The sequence below is a fragment of the Geotrypetes seraphini genome, chromosome 5 (genome assembly GCF_902459505.1).
Source record: "Geotrypetes seraphini chromosome 5, aGeoSer1.1, whole genome shotgun sequence".
Classification (NCBI taxonomy): Eukaryota; Metazoa; Chordata; class Amphibia; order Gymnophiona; family Dermophiidae; genus Geotrypetes; species Geotrypetes seraphini.
Window position 1 is genome coordinate 103,487,482 of NC_047088.1, and position 16,142 is coordinate 103,503,623.

The 16,142-nt window shown below is 43.2% G+C and overlaps 1 protein-coding gene and 1 long non-coding RNA gene across 7 annotated transcripts in view; both read left to right on the forward strand.

Moving 5' to 3' along the window:
• TRIM69 (tripartite motif containing 69) overlaps window positions 1-4,478 on the forward strand; it is a 72,470-nt gene extending 67,992 nt beyond the window's left edge. For all 6 annotated transcript variants that reach the window (XM_033944675.1, XM_033944677.1, XM_033944673.1 and 3 more), the window contains one exon: window positions 2,457-4,478. In XM_033944675.1, the coding sequence (XP_033800566.1) occupies window positions 2,457-3,001 (545 nt within the window). In that variant the 3' untranslated portion in view covers window positions 3,002-4,478. The remainder of the gene's footprint in view (window positions 1-2,456) is intronic.
• A 752-nt stretch (window positions 4,479-5,230) lies between these two features.
• LOC117361170 overlaps window positions 5,231-16,142 on the forward strand; it is an 85,084-nt gene continuing 74,172 nt past the window's right edge. The window contains exon 1 of the long non-coding RNA XR_004539598.1: window positions 5,231-11,031. This is a non-coding gene — a long non-coding RNA (uncharacterized LOC117361170). The remainder of the gene's footprint in view (window positions 11,032-16,142) is intronic.

The window sequence follows — 16,142 nt, forward strand, 5'->3', positions numbered from 1 at the left end:
ACGATCAGCGAGGTCAGGGATTTTACTCCCGGTACTTTCTAGTTCCCAAAAAGACCGGAGACCTCAGACCTATATTAGATCTCAGAGATCTCAACAAATGTTTGGTCAAGGAGAAGTTCAAAATGCTCTCTCTTGCCACCCTCTACCCTCTTCTCACTCAGGGCGACTGGCTATGCTCCCTCGATCTCAAAGAGGCTTACACACATATTCCTATCCATCTGATGTCCAGGCAATATCTACGCTTTCTCATCAATCACAATCATTATCAGTACAAGGTGCTACCCTTCGGTCTGGCCTCCTCTCCCAGGGTATTCACCAAGTGTCTGATTGTGGTAGCGGCCTATCTCCGCTCTCACAATTTTCAAGTCTTCCCTTATTTGGACGACTGGCTGATCAAGGCTCATTCTCCTCAGGCGGTTCTGCTTGCCACCAGCCAGACCATTCACTTCCTTCTACTCTTGGGTTTCGAAATCAATCTACCCAAGTCGCACCTCATTCCAACCCAGCGACTTCAATTCATCGGAGCCATTCTGGACACTGTTCTGATGAGGGCGTTTCTTCCATCCGATCGCCTTCAGATCATCCTTCATCTCTGTCAGCAGGTGTTTCAACAGATTACCATATCTGCGATTCACATGATGGTGCTCTTGGGGCACATGGCTTCAATAGTACATGTCACCCCCTTCGCACGTCTCCACCTGCGTACTCCTCAATGGACCCTAGCGACTCAGTGGTCACAAGCGACAGATCCTTGCTCACAACACATATCTGTGACCTCGTCTCTTCGACAGTCGCTTCTTTGGTGGTTGACATCTTCAAATCTATCCAGAGGTCTACTGTTCCATCTACCTCCTCATCATTTTGTGATCACCACAGACACATCCCCTTATGCCTGGGGAGCTCACTTGAACGAGTTCCAAACTCAGGGGTTTTGGACTGCTCAGGAAAAGAAACACCACATCAATTTCCCGGAACTCCGAGCAATGTTTTATGCCCTCAAGGCTTTTCAACATCTTCTTTTTCCTCAAGTACTACTCATTTGCACAGACAATCAAGTTGCAATGTACTACATCAACAAACAGGGAGGGACGGGCTCTCGCCTGTTATGTCAGGAAGCCCAACGGATTTCACATGCCTACATAACCATCAGAAAGAAGCCCCCTCTTTCTGTGACAGCTTATTCTACAGGAGGCATTTCGTCCTCTTGGGCAGAGAGTCTGCGATCAATTTGGAGGAGATTTGCAGAGCTGCTTCCTGGTCCTCCTTGCATACTTTTACTAAATTTTATAGGATGTGGCAGCCAAGCAGGATGCTGCTGTTTTTGGTTTCTCTTGTTTTGGCAGCCCCACCCTGATTTCTACAGGACTGCTTTATTACATCCCACTTGTCCAGGAATAGAGCGGGATTGTACAAGAACGAAAGATTAGGTTCTTACCTTTGCTAATCTTTCTTGTAAATTCACGCTTTATTCCTGGAACCTGTCCTGGGAGTTGCTGATTTAAGTGTCTGTTTTAAGTGTTGGTAAGTTGGACTTCTGGTTTTTTGACCAGCCTTTCTAAGAGTACCATCTGATCGTGCTATGCAATTTGCCTTGGGGGGTCCCTAGCTGTGGCGCTCCCCTCTATTAGTGCAGGCTGTCCTCTCCTTATAGCACAGCTTCTTTCAGGTTATATTTAATAACCAGTTTCAATTGTTTGATTATGAATTTTCAGGTTATGAGCAGATTACGTATTTGTCAGGAACTGTCCCCATACCCCTCCCTTTTGTCTATGTCCTCTATAGATGTCACTGTCTGCCTATGCACGAACTGGAGACCTGAAGGCAGCCCTGAAATAAGAGGGGAAGGTCTAAAAAAAAAAATTATGTATATGAAGCTTCCTACAAGCAGTCTTATGACATGGGATACATAACCACTTGTTCAGGAATAAAGTGTAGATTTACAAGAAAGAAGATTAGCAAAGGTAAGAACCTAATCTTTTGTTTATTTTTTCTTTACATTCTGTCTGCTGTAGAATATTTACTATCCGATTTCTCGCCTTGGTTTTGTAAGATGTACTGTTATTGGTTTGTGTTTAGCCTTGTTTTCATTTTAAGTGTTTTAATAAAACTATTATAACTAGATGATTCAGAAAATTTTAGAAGAAAGTAGCTTAAAATAGTAAAAATTATGATTGAGAAATGGATGTTAGAACTGGCAAAAAAAAAAAAAGGTTAGCATGTTTTGTTACATCAGGGCCCATAAATCCAAATGATTTTAATGTGGATTTTTTCCTAAATCAGTTGTTGAGGAAAAGATTGCTCCAGGAACAGGAAGCATTGTGATTTTTGGTTATACACTGGATATTGTTTCATTAGTTGAACACCTGTTTGTATTTTAAGACTACTTTATTTACTTATCCATAGAACACAGTGATAAAGGGATGATCCTTTTCAAACTCCATTTCCTTGTTTTTCAGGTCTCTCCCCTCTGACTCTTGATCCCGATACGGCACATCCAAACTTGCAGCTGTCGGATGGGTTGACCAGCGTTAGATATAGCGACGTGAAGCAACAGGTCCCTGATAACTCTGGCCGCTTCAGCCAGTGTATTTTGGTGCTGGGTGCTCAGGGCTTCACCTCAGGCCGCCACTACTGGGAAGTAGAGGTGGGCAACAAAACAGCATGGGATGTGGGATTGGCTAGCCAGTCCAGCAACCGCAAAGGCAAAATTAAGCTCAATCCCAAGAATGGCTATTGGGCCATCTGGTTGCGGAATGGTAATGCTTTCAAAGCCCTGGAGTCGCCCTCTAAGACGCTGCTACTGCGCACCAAGCCTACCAAGATTGGGGTCTATTTAGATTATGAGGGTGGGCAGGTGTCTTTCTATAATGCAGATGACATGTCCTCTATCTATACCTTCACTGGCAGCTTCACAGAGAAGCTGTATCCCTACCTTTCACCCTTCCTGCATGATTCTGGCAAGAATGCTGAGCCCTTACGGATCATTCATGCTAATGTATAGGATGAATTCACTTGATGCTCCTTGTGACCCCACCCCCCTCTATTACTACCACCACCATACATACACATGCACGAACTGACACCCTCAGCCCTTGCCAGTGAGTATCTCTAAGGAGAGCCCAACTTGAGAAAGTGGCCATATTAAATCCCAGCTTCAGATTTTACATTTTGAGAAATGGGTGTCCAGTTACATCAGTTAGTTGATGGGACATCTCCACGAGCTCACATAGCACTGAAATGGTATTTATGGTAGTCCAAATGTCATAAAATATCTGTGAATATGAAATTCATAAGTGCTTTGAAATGTGGCTCGGTACAATGCTCATTAGTTCCACGAGTTTGGCCAGTATCCCACTTAATACCAAGGGCTGTATGCATTAAGGATTTTCTCCATCCACTCAAGGAGAAAATCCTTAAAACATTTGGCCCTAAACATACTTGTTTCACTGGATGGATGTCCTGGTGATCCAACTTTTAAAAGCTATACTGTTTTTTTTTGTTTGTTTTTTTAATATTGTCCCTACTATGAGATTTCAAGGGAGTGAGTGAAGAAGGAAAAGCAGGAGATGCTATAAGGCATTGTTCTTTGGGGAAGGGGAAGTACAACAAGCATTGGAGACTTAGCTGCTGTTGCTTGTGCTTAAATTGGGAGGGGGGGGCAACAATAGAAGGGTAGGAGAAAAAATACTTTTAATTTTACTTTGACCAATTCAATGTCCTGTCTTCTCCGAAGGGGCAGTAGGTGGCTGCCAGCTCCTCTGAGATACTGTACCGGCTTAGAATATTAGTTTATAGTACTGTCTTGATATTTTAAGTAGGAGGGAGCAGAAATTGCTTTTCTGTCAAAAGAACAAAAATGTTCTGTAAACATAATGGGTCGCTGCATAAAAAGTAAGATTTAATGGTTATGCCTGTGTGTGTGTGTGGCTGCTCTGTAACTTCCATTTTTTATTCTGCTCAGTATACTAGTTCAAATGTTCTCCTTTACATTTACTTCAGAGGCAACAGAGTATATGCTCAGGTGGTCTTTCTTTTGGTGACATTTGAATTTTGGAGGACAATAGATCCTGATTTTTTTGTAATCCACTTTGTTGCAATAAGTGTGCTAATAAGATAGTGATGTGTAATGTAGTAAACTGAGAAGATGTGAGTTGGTAGTGGGAGAGCTGCTGTACATACAGGCATCATTCAAAAGGATCAGTTTTACCCTGTGACCTTTTAACACTAAAAGGACACAAGTGAGTTACACTTGCAGGGCATGGATGGTTTTGTTGAGATTTGCTCTCATGTTGCATCAGTCCTTTAGCTCTGTTATGTTAAACACTTCAAAGTTTGGTTTCTTGAGTTTTCTTTCCTTTAAGCGATCAGTGATGTCCCATTGTATTCTTTGCTGTTTTAAAGCCAGTTCCTTGATTGTTCATGGTCAATAAATTAGCTGTTCCTTTTTTTTAAATAAAATAATAAAACATGCAATCTTAGTTTGGTTTTGCGTTTTATATATAAAAGTACGTATTTTGATATGTATGAAGATTGTGATATACTGATTAGAGTACAAAGGGATTGGGACTTGGTATACCGCCTTTTTGTGGTTACACAACCAAACTCAAACCAGTTTACATATATACAGGTACTTATTTTGTACCTGGGACAATGTGACTTGTCCAGGGTCACAAGGAGCAGCCCTGGGATTTGATCCCACACAACCTCTGGGTGCAGAGGCAGCAAGCAGCTCTACTACTAGGCCACTCATCACCTACTAAATTGAGCTGCAGTCTGGGATTGAGATTTGATCCCCATGTTTTAGTGACCCTATGTTTAACTTTGGTTACATCAGTCAGTGCCTCTGGCTAGTGTTCTGCCAGGGTTCATGACGGTACACAACCTTAAAAGTTGGCAGTAGAGCTGGTGAACTGCTGTGTTCTTAGAACAATTGCTCTTGCCAGTTAAGTACTTTCCTTATTGTCTATGCCAGACAAGTCTTCATTGTCTATGCCAGACAAGTCTTCATTGTCTGACTAGCGGGTAAAGAGAGCTTCATATGCTTCACCCTAAAGGGAATTGTGAAGCCATTGAATGCTCAGTATTCTCTTGTTTCCAAGCAGAAGGTGGACAAACCATGCAGCTGCTGTTCGGTTCTTCTGAATTCAGCCAGCTCCTAAACCAGATTTTTTTTTTCTGTTGCTAAGTAGAGCAAGGTGTTCCTTTTTGTTAAGGAGCTTAATCCTTTCAAAGGCTTCCATAAGTTTTCTTGGAGTTGGGGCAACACTTTGTACCCCCACCTACAGTTTCCTCAGCAAATTAAAGAAACCAAGTTAAGTATGTACCAGCCTTCCTTTTAGATGAGGCACAATCAGCAGTTTTATTTCGACTGTGTGTGAGTTTCTCACACTGCTTTTTCTGGGTTTAACTTTGGACTCTGGTAAGTTCTGTTCTCAGCCAAATTTTACAAGTTTCTGCTGCATTGTTCTATGTGCCTGCCACTGGCTTGTCAAGCTAATGGGTCTGATAACGTAAACCTCAGAGTTCACGATATGGCCCTCTGTTTTGTAGTTTACATCAGCTTCTTAGGTATTCTACTGTCTGGGAAATCTCTTCCTTGTTTTCACAGGATATAGTAGTCTTGGCAAGCTACAGCTATTTCTAGGCTCTTAAGCCTGCAGCATTTTTCTCTCAAGCTCTGTGCCAGTTAATGGGGGACTTGCCTGTATATTAATGTGTAATAGCACTATGGCTAGCTGTTTTCCAGGGCTGAACAGTTTTAAATTTAACAGCCATCTCATGTTCTAGAATTCAGCCAAAGAGTTCTATTGATAGGCTGCAGAGCCATAATAGTTCCATCAGTACTTGTGGCTGAAGAATTCACTTGATATTTAAAAAACACAAACCAGAACTGAACAGAAGAAGTCCACTTGCTGCAAGTTTGACCTCTATTCCATTTTTTTAGATACGCAGCCCATAAGTGGAGCACCTTGTGGAACTCAGCTTTATGCTTGTATCTTCTAACATTTTTTTCATGACCTAGGAAAACAGCTGTATTTTGTAGTAACTAAGTTGGGCTGTGTTGACAAGCTATGGCACATGACCCTATTTCGAATGGGGCATATTTTATTTCATTTTTGCCTTGAAAAACAGTTCATTATGTCTGGATATACAATGTGAGATATCCTGAGAAAGTGACTCCTTCCTCTAGTAGAAATTGGCACTTTTATCAGCTGGACGGCTAGTTCTGTGCTGCAGTGCTTAAGGTTAGCTGTGTGGTTTTCCACAACAGCTCTGTGCTCTGGTATTGCACACTTGTTAACCGACCAAAGCTACTGCATACCACCTTCAACCACTGCTGTATCTAAGTAGCACTAGGAACTGTTTGGTATAAACACCCTGTTGTACTGCATCTTCCAGTTGCATTGGACAGCTGCTTCTCAGGTCAAGTCTTGTTTCAGTCAACTGCTTTTGCCAACCTGATTACTCTTCAATATATTGTAAACCTTTTTGGGAGAATCTGTTCGTGAAATGATGGTTGTTAAATCCTAATAAGCTGAATTGGACCAATGCTTCAGCTTGTAATAGTGCCTAGTGGCACCTGCCAGCTATATTCTGCTATACCATCTAACTGGCTCTCAGCCATTCTAGCTAACTACCACTCGGTCACACTGTGAGGTGAGTGCACAGCCACACCAGCTAGTTCTGAAATATAGCCAACTCAGCAGTTCTACCTCTTGGCTACACTGCCTGACTCTACTGCTCAACTACACTACATGCTCTTGTGCACAGCTATACTAGCTAGCCCTTGGCTACATCAGCTAGCTCTAGCGCATAACTCAGATCACTGGACAACAAAGCTTTTGCTTCAACACTTTTGGGTGTATCATACAGATTTTTGGCTGCTCATCATGAAAATCATGTTTAAAATTACGTATCATGTACCATTTTAACAAAAAAATACATTTTTACAATTTCTTATACTTTCTGGCTAATGCAATTAATTCTTAGCCTAATTCTTACTATAAGCCTATTGCTCACATACCTTGCTGGATATAGTGTGGGCATGTCCAGGCGTACATTAAGGGGCAGGTTGCATAGCATACGTGGAAATGATGCAGTCTGGGCATGGGCTTGTTGGATGCTACCTAAAAAGGCTAAACAAAAGCAGTTTGCATACAGGGATAATCTTTATTACGTGTGTCAGTTCAGGTGTATTTTGATGCTTCAAGGCATTGTATTGTCTATGTAAGTAACTTATTAATTGCTATATGTCGATTTGTGACAGCAGAAATGTCTGGCTGAAATTGCAACAGCTGTGATACATTCTGCTACATTTGTGGCAAATATAGGCTTAAGCCTCAGATGCACCATGACTCAACTTGTTAAAGCATATGAGCTGTATTTCGGTTGCAAGATTGGTGATAAAGACAAAGCATGGGCTCCTCACATTTGTTGTGCAAGGTGTACTGTTGATCTTAGAGCTTGGCTCTGAGGTACTCGGAGTCAATGCCATATGCTTATCCCACTGATACGGCGAGAACAGAAGGATCACTTGGCACTGTTACTTCTGTCTGACAAATGTATCTAATTTCTCTGGTAAAAATAAGAAATCAATTGAATACCCCAATCTTCCTTCACCCATGAGACCAAGATACAGTCTTCTGGTACCGAAGCCAACAGAGAAATGGAGCATAAACGAAACTGGCGAAGAATCTGAATATACCAGCCAAGCACTGACAGTGACATTGATCCTGATTTTGAACTGTGTACGTCTGGTGAGCCTCATCTTATAACATAGAATTAAATGACCTGTCAGGGACATAGCTTTATCAAAAGCAAAGGCAGAATTATTGGGTTCTAGACTGCAGGTATGGTGTTTGCTCTCGCCAGGTATGAAAATTTCTGTCTTTCAACGCTGCCAAGACTTAACAAATTTTGTATCTGCACTGACATTGAAGGGTTGTTCACAGCTTTGGGTAGTATGCATGACCCACAGGAGTGGTGTCTTTTTATTGATACGTTAGTGTTAAGCCTCAAGGCTGTTTTGTTGCACAGTGGCAATGTCTACCCATCGATACCTAGTGGCTGTGTGGCACACATGAAGAAAATATGAAAGCATGGAACTGCTGTTAAAGCATCCAGTACATAAAGTACACCTGGAACATCTGCGGTGATCTTAAAGTAGTAACTCTGCTACTTGGAATGCAGCTTGGATATATCAAGTACTGTTTTATTTGTGAATGGGACAACTGTGCTAAGTAAGGCATTGCATCACATTCAAAGGAACTAGCCACTCTAAGAATTTGGTTCCACGACAGAAAAATTTGGTACATGAGCCACTGATATTTTTGCTGCCTTTTCACATAAAACTTAGATTGATGAAAAATTTCATAAAAGCAATGAACAAGGAAGGCAAAGGTTTTCTTTATCTAAGACATATGTTTCCAAGAATAACTGATGCCAAGATTAAGGAAGGCATTTTTGTCGGTCAACAGATCAGACATGTCATCAATGACGAGAGATTTGAAGATCCGTTCGGCCAGAGAAAATTGCCTGAAAAGTATTCAAGGATGTCGAATTTTCTTGGCAGTTACCGAGCACCAAACTATATTCAACTGGTTGACAAACTTCTTAAAGCATACAAAACTATGAAGTGCAACATGTCACTGAAGATGCACTTTCTACAGTCACAGTTGGATCTCTTCCCCACAAATCTTGGTACATTCAGCGACAAACATGATGAAAGGTTTCACCAGGACATTACCACTATGGAAAAAAAAGAAAGGGTAACTGGGATCCATCAATGCTGGCTGATTACTGTTGGACAGTGCAATGAGATGCAATGGACACTTAGTACAAATGTAAATCAGCCAGAAAACACTTTAGCCATGGCGAACTATCACAGTGTATCAGAAACTTTGTGCATTAAAACCTGTTATAGTCAATTAAAGATACCATCGTGTTTCTCAAAATTCCTACATGATTGCCCGTGAGAATTTATTTTTGTGTTTATTTTGAAGGGTCCATCATAACCACCAGTTTGTTTTAAGGAAGCAAAATATTTGGAAAAAGGTGTTGTCCAGTGTAGTTTTGGTGCTTTGCTACTCTAATTCTAGTTCATGATTGCATAAGGCATCTCAAGTACAGTTACACCAGTTGTCTTGTGTGTGCAACTTTAGCTAGTTCTGCACAGATTTTCCTTGCCTAGCTCTAGTGCACAGCTATTCTACATAACTCTGGTATTGGGCTATGTTATCCACTTACAATGTTATGTCACTTAGCGTCAGTTATCTTATCTTGACTTGCTGCTTCAGCTGGTCATATTACTCTGGCACCTGCCATATGTAAAGCACTTTTGCCCTGGTTGCCAGTATTGTATAAAAGTCAGGTGTATCTTGACCACCTAGGTCTATTGCTCAACTACACCACTTGCATGGGGTGTACTGTTGCTCGGCAGTCTTGATTGGTTGTACAATATAGCCAGTTTACTTAGCTGTGTCAATTAAATGTGTTGTAGCTGCAACATCCATGGTTATGATTATTTTGTTCTGGTTACCCCCCCCCCCCTCCCAAATCAAGGGGTTAAATCAGTCTCAGTTGTATTTGTGTTTTTGTTTCCCCTCCCCCAACTCTACACCTCTAAGGTGTCCATCAGGGAGAGAGTATCTTGATATTGGATTATTTTTTTATTCTGGACTCCTTTCTGTCCTGGTTAGTAAGCAAGAGTCCCTTTTCTGGCTGACTTGACTGTCTTTCAGTTTTTATTCTAGCTATTTCCTGTAGTCACTCCTTTTCAGGGATTGATAAGTGTCTGGCTTCTTATTATGTGTTTGTAGGATGCCATGTATCTATTTGGTACATCATTCCCACACACCCCTGTCATTTGGACACTTTCCATGAAGTAGGCCTTTAGACTGAGTTTAACTGAAATTGCGTTTAGTGTTCAGGCTCTGCTTTTTTTGGGGTCCCATAAGTGTTGCTACTATGTCCTTCCACCCTTATACAATAGCTACTAGATTACCTTTAATGAGAATCATCTGCGGCATTGCCTTACTATTGTATCTCCTATTGTTTCGCAGTGAATCAGGGCACAAAGGAATCCTTTCCTTTCCCCCCTCCCCCCCCCCCCCCCATATACAGTGTTTTAGTACTGTTTAGGCTCCTTGGCCTTTCCCAGCTTCAAACATCCCCTTCAATTTTCATATGGTAACTCCCATCAGTTCCTTCACTCCTATTCATGTTATGCTGCACCTGGCAACACTTCTGCTAGTGGGCTATAGACAGGTTTCATTGTAGTTAGTTCTTTCCTAGCTAGGCAACACTGGTCCTGCGTTCCTTCTGTATGTTTGTTTTGGGCAAGAATTGTCATACAGCTGGATTAGATCATGTAAGCTGCTTAGATTTTTAGGCAGAATATAAATTTTAAAATAGTGCATGGATTTTTGCTCCTCATTTTTGCATGAATTACAGCTTGTCTAGCTGTTCAGCTTTTCTTTCTCAAGAGTTAATACTTCCTTATAGAGGTAGATGCTCTGAAAGCCTTTTAAGGTCCATCTTGGGTTTTGACATGTTGACTGCTGTATCACCAGTTTCGTTCTTTACACTGCTGACTGGGCCTTACCTTCTATTCCCACCCTATTGATTGCTTTGCTACATCCTACCAGACCTGTCCAGAAACGGTTCCTTATTGTAACTTTTTTTGTTTCCTTTTAGTCCATTCTGAGGATGTCGTTGCTTCTTGTGGATCTTGACATAATGTATGATGTATTATGAGTCTCCTGCCTCAGTGGAAGTACTGCATATCAGTAGTGTCTATACCTCCCCGGTTGGTAGATGTATCGACTGTGTGGTGGTTTTGTCGCAGCTATTCATTATTGATTGACACTATGAACTTGAGCACCATTGCTTGGCTATTCATAATACTGAGCATTCTATGGCTGCACAATCCCATTTAGGGGTGAAGCACATGGCACTACTTTGTCTCCATTTGCTGTTCAACGGACACAATAACCACTTGTCTAGTAGGACTAAAGGAAAGAAAATTAACAGGTAAGACACTTTTCCTTTCCATAACAAAATCTCAATCTGACTTTTAAAATTCAAGTATGACAGACTAACTGGAGAAAGCATAAGCTTATATGCCTGTGTGTGACTGGTAGAATTTTAAAACAAAAGTGTGGGTGATAACAGTCTGAAACAGCTGTTTTTAATCTTTTCATTTTGCTGAAGCAGAAACTGCTCCCATAGAAATACATCTGGCCTGTATTGGGAAGGATTTTATTTCTCTAGAACACCAGTGCAGTTTGCACTATTTGAACTTTTCAGCTACCTTATGCCAAATTTGGATCTGTTCTGTTAAATATTTGGGTGGTTTTACCCCCCAAATGGAAAGAAAAACATAATAGGTTAAGATTTTCTTTAACCTCTGTTGGGTTAGAAAGGACTAATAATAATAATAATAATTTTATTTCTACAAACACATTGGGAAAGCAGTTGCAGCATGGCAAATAGAATTCTTTCTAAACTGTGCATATTATGTGTGTAGTTCTAACCTGGAAAAGAATAGGAATGGGTGTTTGAATAAAATAGACCAGTATTAGTCTGGAATTTTTTTTAATGAAACTGATACTAAACATAAAATTTCACTTTCAACACTGATTTCAAAGGTTGCCCATGCTTTACCATTCATAGCAGTACATATAGAAACTGTTACTCCTGAAAGAATAATGCACCCAAAAAATTAAAACTTCTGTGCCAAAAAAAATCCAAATTTGCACAAAATATATAAATTTTGCAAGTTTATTTGATATTTAAAACTTATTTTTGCTGATTATCCAGAATTCCAGTACAATTCAGTATTTTCATTTAATTATATTAGAGAGAACAAAGAGCCTTCTGTTATGTCCCTTCCAGATTCCATACACTAGATCACAGGTGTCGAAGTCGGTCCTCGAGGGCCGGAATCCAGTCGGGTTTTCAGGATTTCCCCAATGAATATGCATTGAAAGCAGTGCATGCAAATAGATCTCATGCAGATTCATTGGGGAAATCCTGAAAACCCGACTGGATTCCGGCCCTCGAGGAGGGACTTTGACACCCCTGCACTAGATGTTCAATCACAACCCGCAGTCTGGGAGTTGCAGAAATCCACAAACTCTTCTGAGCACATCTTCCACCTCCTTAGCCCGAGAGCTAGAAAACACATACAGTTTCAAATTCTGCAAGCAATCCTTTCAGAAGTCTTTGCAGTTGCTCTGCTTTTTTCTTATTTTTGTTTTCTCGGTTTCTTCAGTGCCTTGAGACCTTGGAGGAAAGTATATAGTCCAACGGTGCCAGACTACTGCTTCACAGAGAAACTGGTAGATCTGTGGAGCTAGCCTGTTGTGTGCTACCATTTCTAGACTCGGGGTCCCTTTCCCTGGGAGTCTGCTTGCCGGTGACCTTGTCAAGGGTTTCAAGCACAGGCTATATGTGTCTGGAGTGAACCTCACCTAGGTTTCAAGGCACAGGCTGCTTTTCCTACCCCTGACTATTTGGATGAGGATCCGTGTGGGCAGAGGTCTTGGTCGGTATCTGGCCGGCTGGTAGTCTGAAAATTTCAAGTCTGGGTCCTTTTGGAGCTGTTCTGAGGCAGAAAATCCTTTTCCTCCACTCTAATTCTGTTTAAAGCTGCTGACAGTCTGGCACTGTATAACTGAGTAAACATCCATTATCGCCTATGGGAATTTCGGGGGTGGCTTGTAAAATGATTTTAAAGTCGCTTTTCACAGTTTGAGGGTAGGGTTCAGGTTAGAGAGCTGAACGGGGACGACGGGAATCCCGCGGGACCCGCGGGTTCCCCCTTTGGGTCGCGGGGATCCCGTGGGGACGCCCCCTAGGGTCGCGGGGATCCCGTGGGGACGCCCCCTAGGGTCGCGGGGTTCCTGTGGGGCTGGATGTACTCAGTCGCGCGGCTCTTCACCCTACCTTCTCTGCTTGCAGCACAGAGCTGAACGGAAGTCTTCCCGACGTCAGCGCTGACGTCGGGAAGACTTCCGTTTGGCTCTGTGCTGCAGGCAGTGCAGGTAAGGAGGAGAGTAGCCTCGCGGTTCGAGTGGCTACCAAGGGAGGGGGCGGTCCGCCACACCCCGCCCCGGTTGCAGCACAGCCGGCCAGGTCCCCTTACTTTTGTGGCACTTCCCCGACCGACCGACAACAGCCCCGGTCCGACAATCCTCCCTGCCCTGTAGCCGCGAATCTAAATTATCTTCTTACAGCAGCTGTAATAAGGTAATTTAGATTCGCAATTAAGGGCAGGGAGGTTTGTCGGACCGGGGCTGTTGTCAGTCGGTCGGGGAAGTGCCACAAAAGTAAGGGGACCTGGCCGGCTGTGCTGCACCCGGGGCGGTAGAGAAGGAGTGGGGAGAAGGACGCTGAAAGGCCATGGGGAAGACGGGAGGAGGGGGGGAAGGACGCTGAAAGCACATGGGGAATACAAAGGGGTGGAGAAGGACGCTGAAAGGCCATGGGAAGGGCGGGGGGAAGGACTCTGAAAGCACTTGTGGAAGACAGAGGGGAAGAAGGATGCTGAAAGCACATGGGGAAGACAAAGGGGGGAAGAAGGATGCTGAAAGCACATGGGGAAGACAAAGGGGTGGAGAAGGACGCTGAAAGGACATGGGGAAGACGGGGGGGGGGGTGGAGAAGGACGCTGAAAGGCCATGGGGAAGACAGAGAGGGAGAAGGACGCTGAAAGGACATGGGGAAGCAGAGGGGGGAGAAGGACACTGAAAGCACATGTGGAAGACAGAGGGGGGAGAAGGACGCTGACAGGACATGGGGAAGATAGGGGGAGAAGGACGCTGAAAGGAAATGGGGAAGAGAGAGTAGGGAGAAGACGCTGGCAGGGAAGAAGACAGATGCCAGACTATGGGGGGAGCAGAGAGAAGAAGATGGGTGCCAGACCAATTTGGAAGGGGGAAGAAAGGGAGAGGCACAGTAACAGAGCAAATGGAAGATGCAGAAGGAAGAGAGACAGTGGATGGAAGGAATTGAATGAGAACATGAGGAAAGCAGAAACCAGGCAACAAAGGTAGGAAAAGAATTATATTTCTTTTTTTTTATTTTGCTTCAGGATAAAGTAGTATATTAGTTGTGTTGATAAAAATTTATAAACATTAGAGGCTCTGGTAGAAACCCATTTGCAAAGTATGTATTCTTCCCAATTAATATTTTCAAATTAATAAAGTCTTTTTTCTTATTTGTAAATGGGTTTCTACCAGAGCCTTTAATTCAGTAGCATAATTAAATGAAATAACTATTTCTGAAGTTTATATGGACGGGCGGGGACGGAGGGGATTCCTCGCGGGGACGGGTGGGGACGGAGGGATTCCTCACGGGGACGGGTGGGATTCCTCACGGGGACGGGTGGGACTTTGGCGGGGACGGGTGGGATTTCTGTCCCCGCGCAATTCTCTAGTTCAGGTCCCCCACCTCCCTAGACCCCAAATCGCTATTTTTATTTATTGTTTGCCTTTTTTTTTTTTTTACACTAATTTGTGACGGTGGCAATCTTGGATTTTAAAATCAATCTCTTTTTTTTTTTTCTAACTTATTTCTGCCTCAAAAACCCCTTGATTTTGATACAAAATCATTTGTGATGGTCTTCCCAGCCCTTGAATGCGGACATTGCGCTGGATTTGTGCTGGACCAGCGATTATGTACCACGTGCAGTAGCACACTGGGGGAGGGGGCGGGAGCTTTGGATTTCATCGCCTCTGAGTAATCTTGGGCTGGGGAGCTGGCTTGGGTCTGTGCCTTTCGAAGAAAATCTTGCCCAGAGGTTGTTTTGGAGTCTTGTGTAAAACGCCTGCATTCCAAGTCTGGGGACTCTTGGCAAGGTGCATGTAATGGAGCCCTGCCATGGTTGCAGAGTGGGCCTTTTCACGAGATTTTATTTGGCTCTTCTGAAAGGTATATTCCTCAGACCCCGCTTGTTTGACTCAGCCAGCGGGCACGTTGGGGCTTTTTCGGTCTGTTGGCACCTGTGGTGAACCTTCCTGTTCGGGAGCCCTCTCATTTGGTTGTGCTAGACCTCGATTGCAGTAGCTGCCACTGTCTTTATTTTGGATCTGGCTGAGACTGGTCTCAACTACCCTGAGCATCTGGATTTGGGTGATGACCCTTCATGGTCTTACTCTTTACGGAGGATATTCTGAAAGAACTCCATTTTGGATTCTCCACCTTTCATTTCTCAGGCTTTGGTCCTGGACTGTTCTCATGTGCCCTTTTTTCCATTCAGTCTACAGCTCCTTGGTCTGATTGAAAACAATGTGATACCCTGGGTAGAGAATGACACGGGGACAAATTTTCCCCCATCCCCACGGTAATTCATTTTTCTGCCCCAGAGTTCCCTATTCCTGCAAGCTCTGTGATCATCTGCACAAGCCTCAAACACTTTAAAATCATAAGTGTTTGAGGCTTGTGCAGTTAAGGCACAGCTTACAGAAATGGGACAGTGACAAAATTCACAGGTACGGGGAAATTGAGTTCCTGCGGGGATGGGGAAAATTTTGTCCCAGTGTCATTCTCTAACCCTGGAAAGCTCTTTCTGATCTTCTAAAGCTGTCTATGCTTTATCACCTGGATCCTGATTTTCAGCAGGTTTGAACAGCCTGAGGTAGATTCTGCCATGGTGCAGGTTATCCAGTGTGCATCCCTCAGTGATGGGGGAGTGAGGTTTAAGAACTGTCAGGATTGCAGGGTTTATATTATGTTAAAAAACATGTTTTTTAGCGGCATTTTCAGGTAGCCAAGCGGCAGTGGCCACTTCCTTTGTGGTGCATGCCTGTCATTCCAGCTTGCGCATTGCATCCTCTGGAGGTGCATGCCTGTCCTCCACTGGTAATGTGTGGATTAGGTACTGGGCGCCATTTATGATCTCATTCGAGTTCTTAGTACATTCTCTGCTGGTGCAGTGTCTGTGCGCTGGACTGTTTGGATCTGTCTTGTGACTGGGGACGCTGCCTCAAGGATCACCTTAAGTGGATGCCTTTTTAAGGGTCAGCTTCTTGTTGGTCTGGTTGACCTCTACACAAGTGTTGCCAAGCGCCACCTTAAGTCACTCCCTGTGCATAAGTTTCACTGGATGTTGAGGGAGGGTTGAAGTATTCTGTTTTATC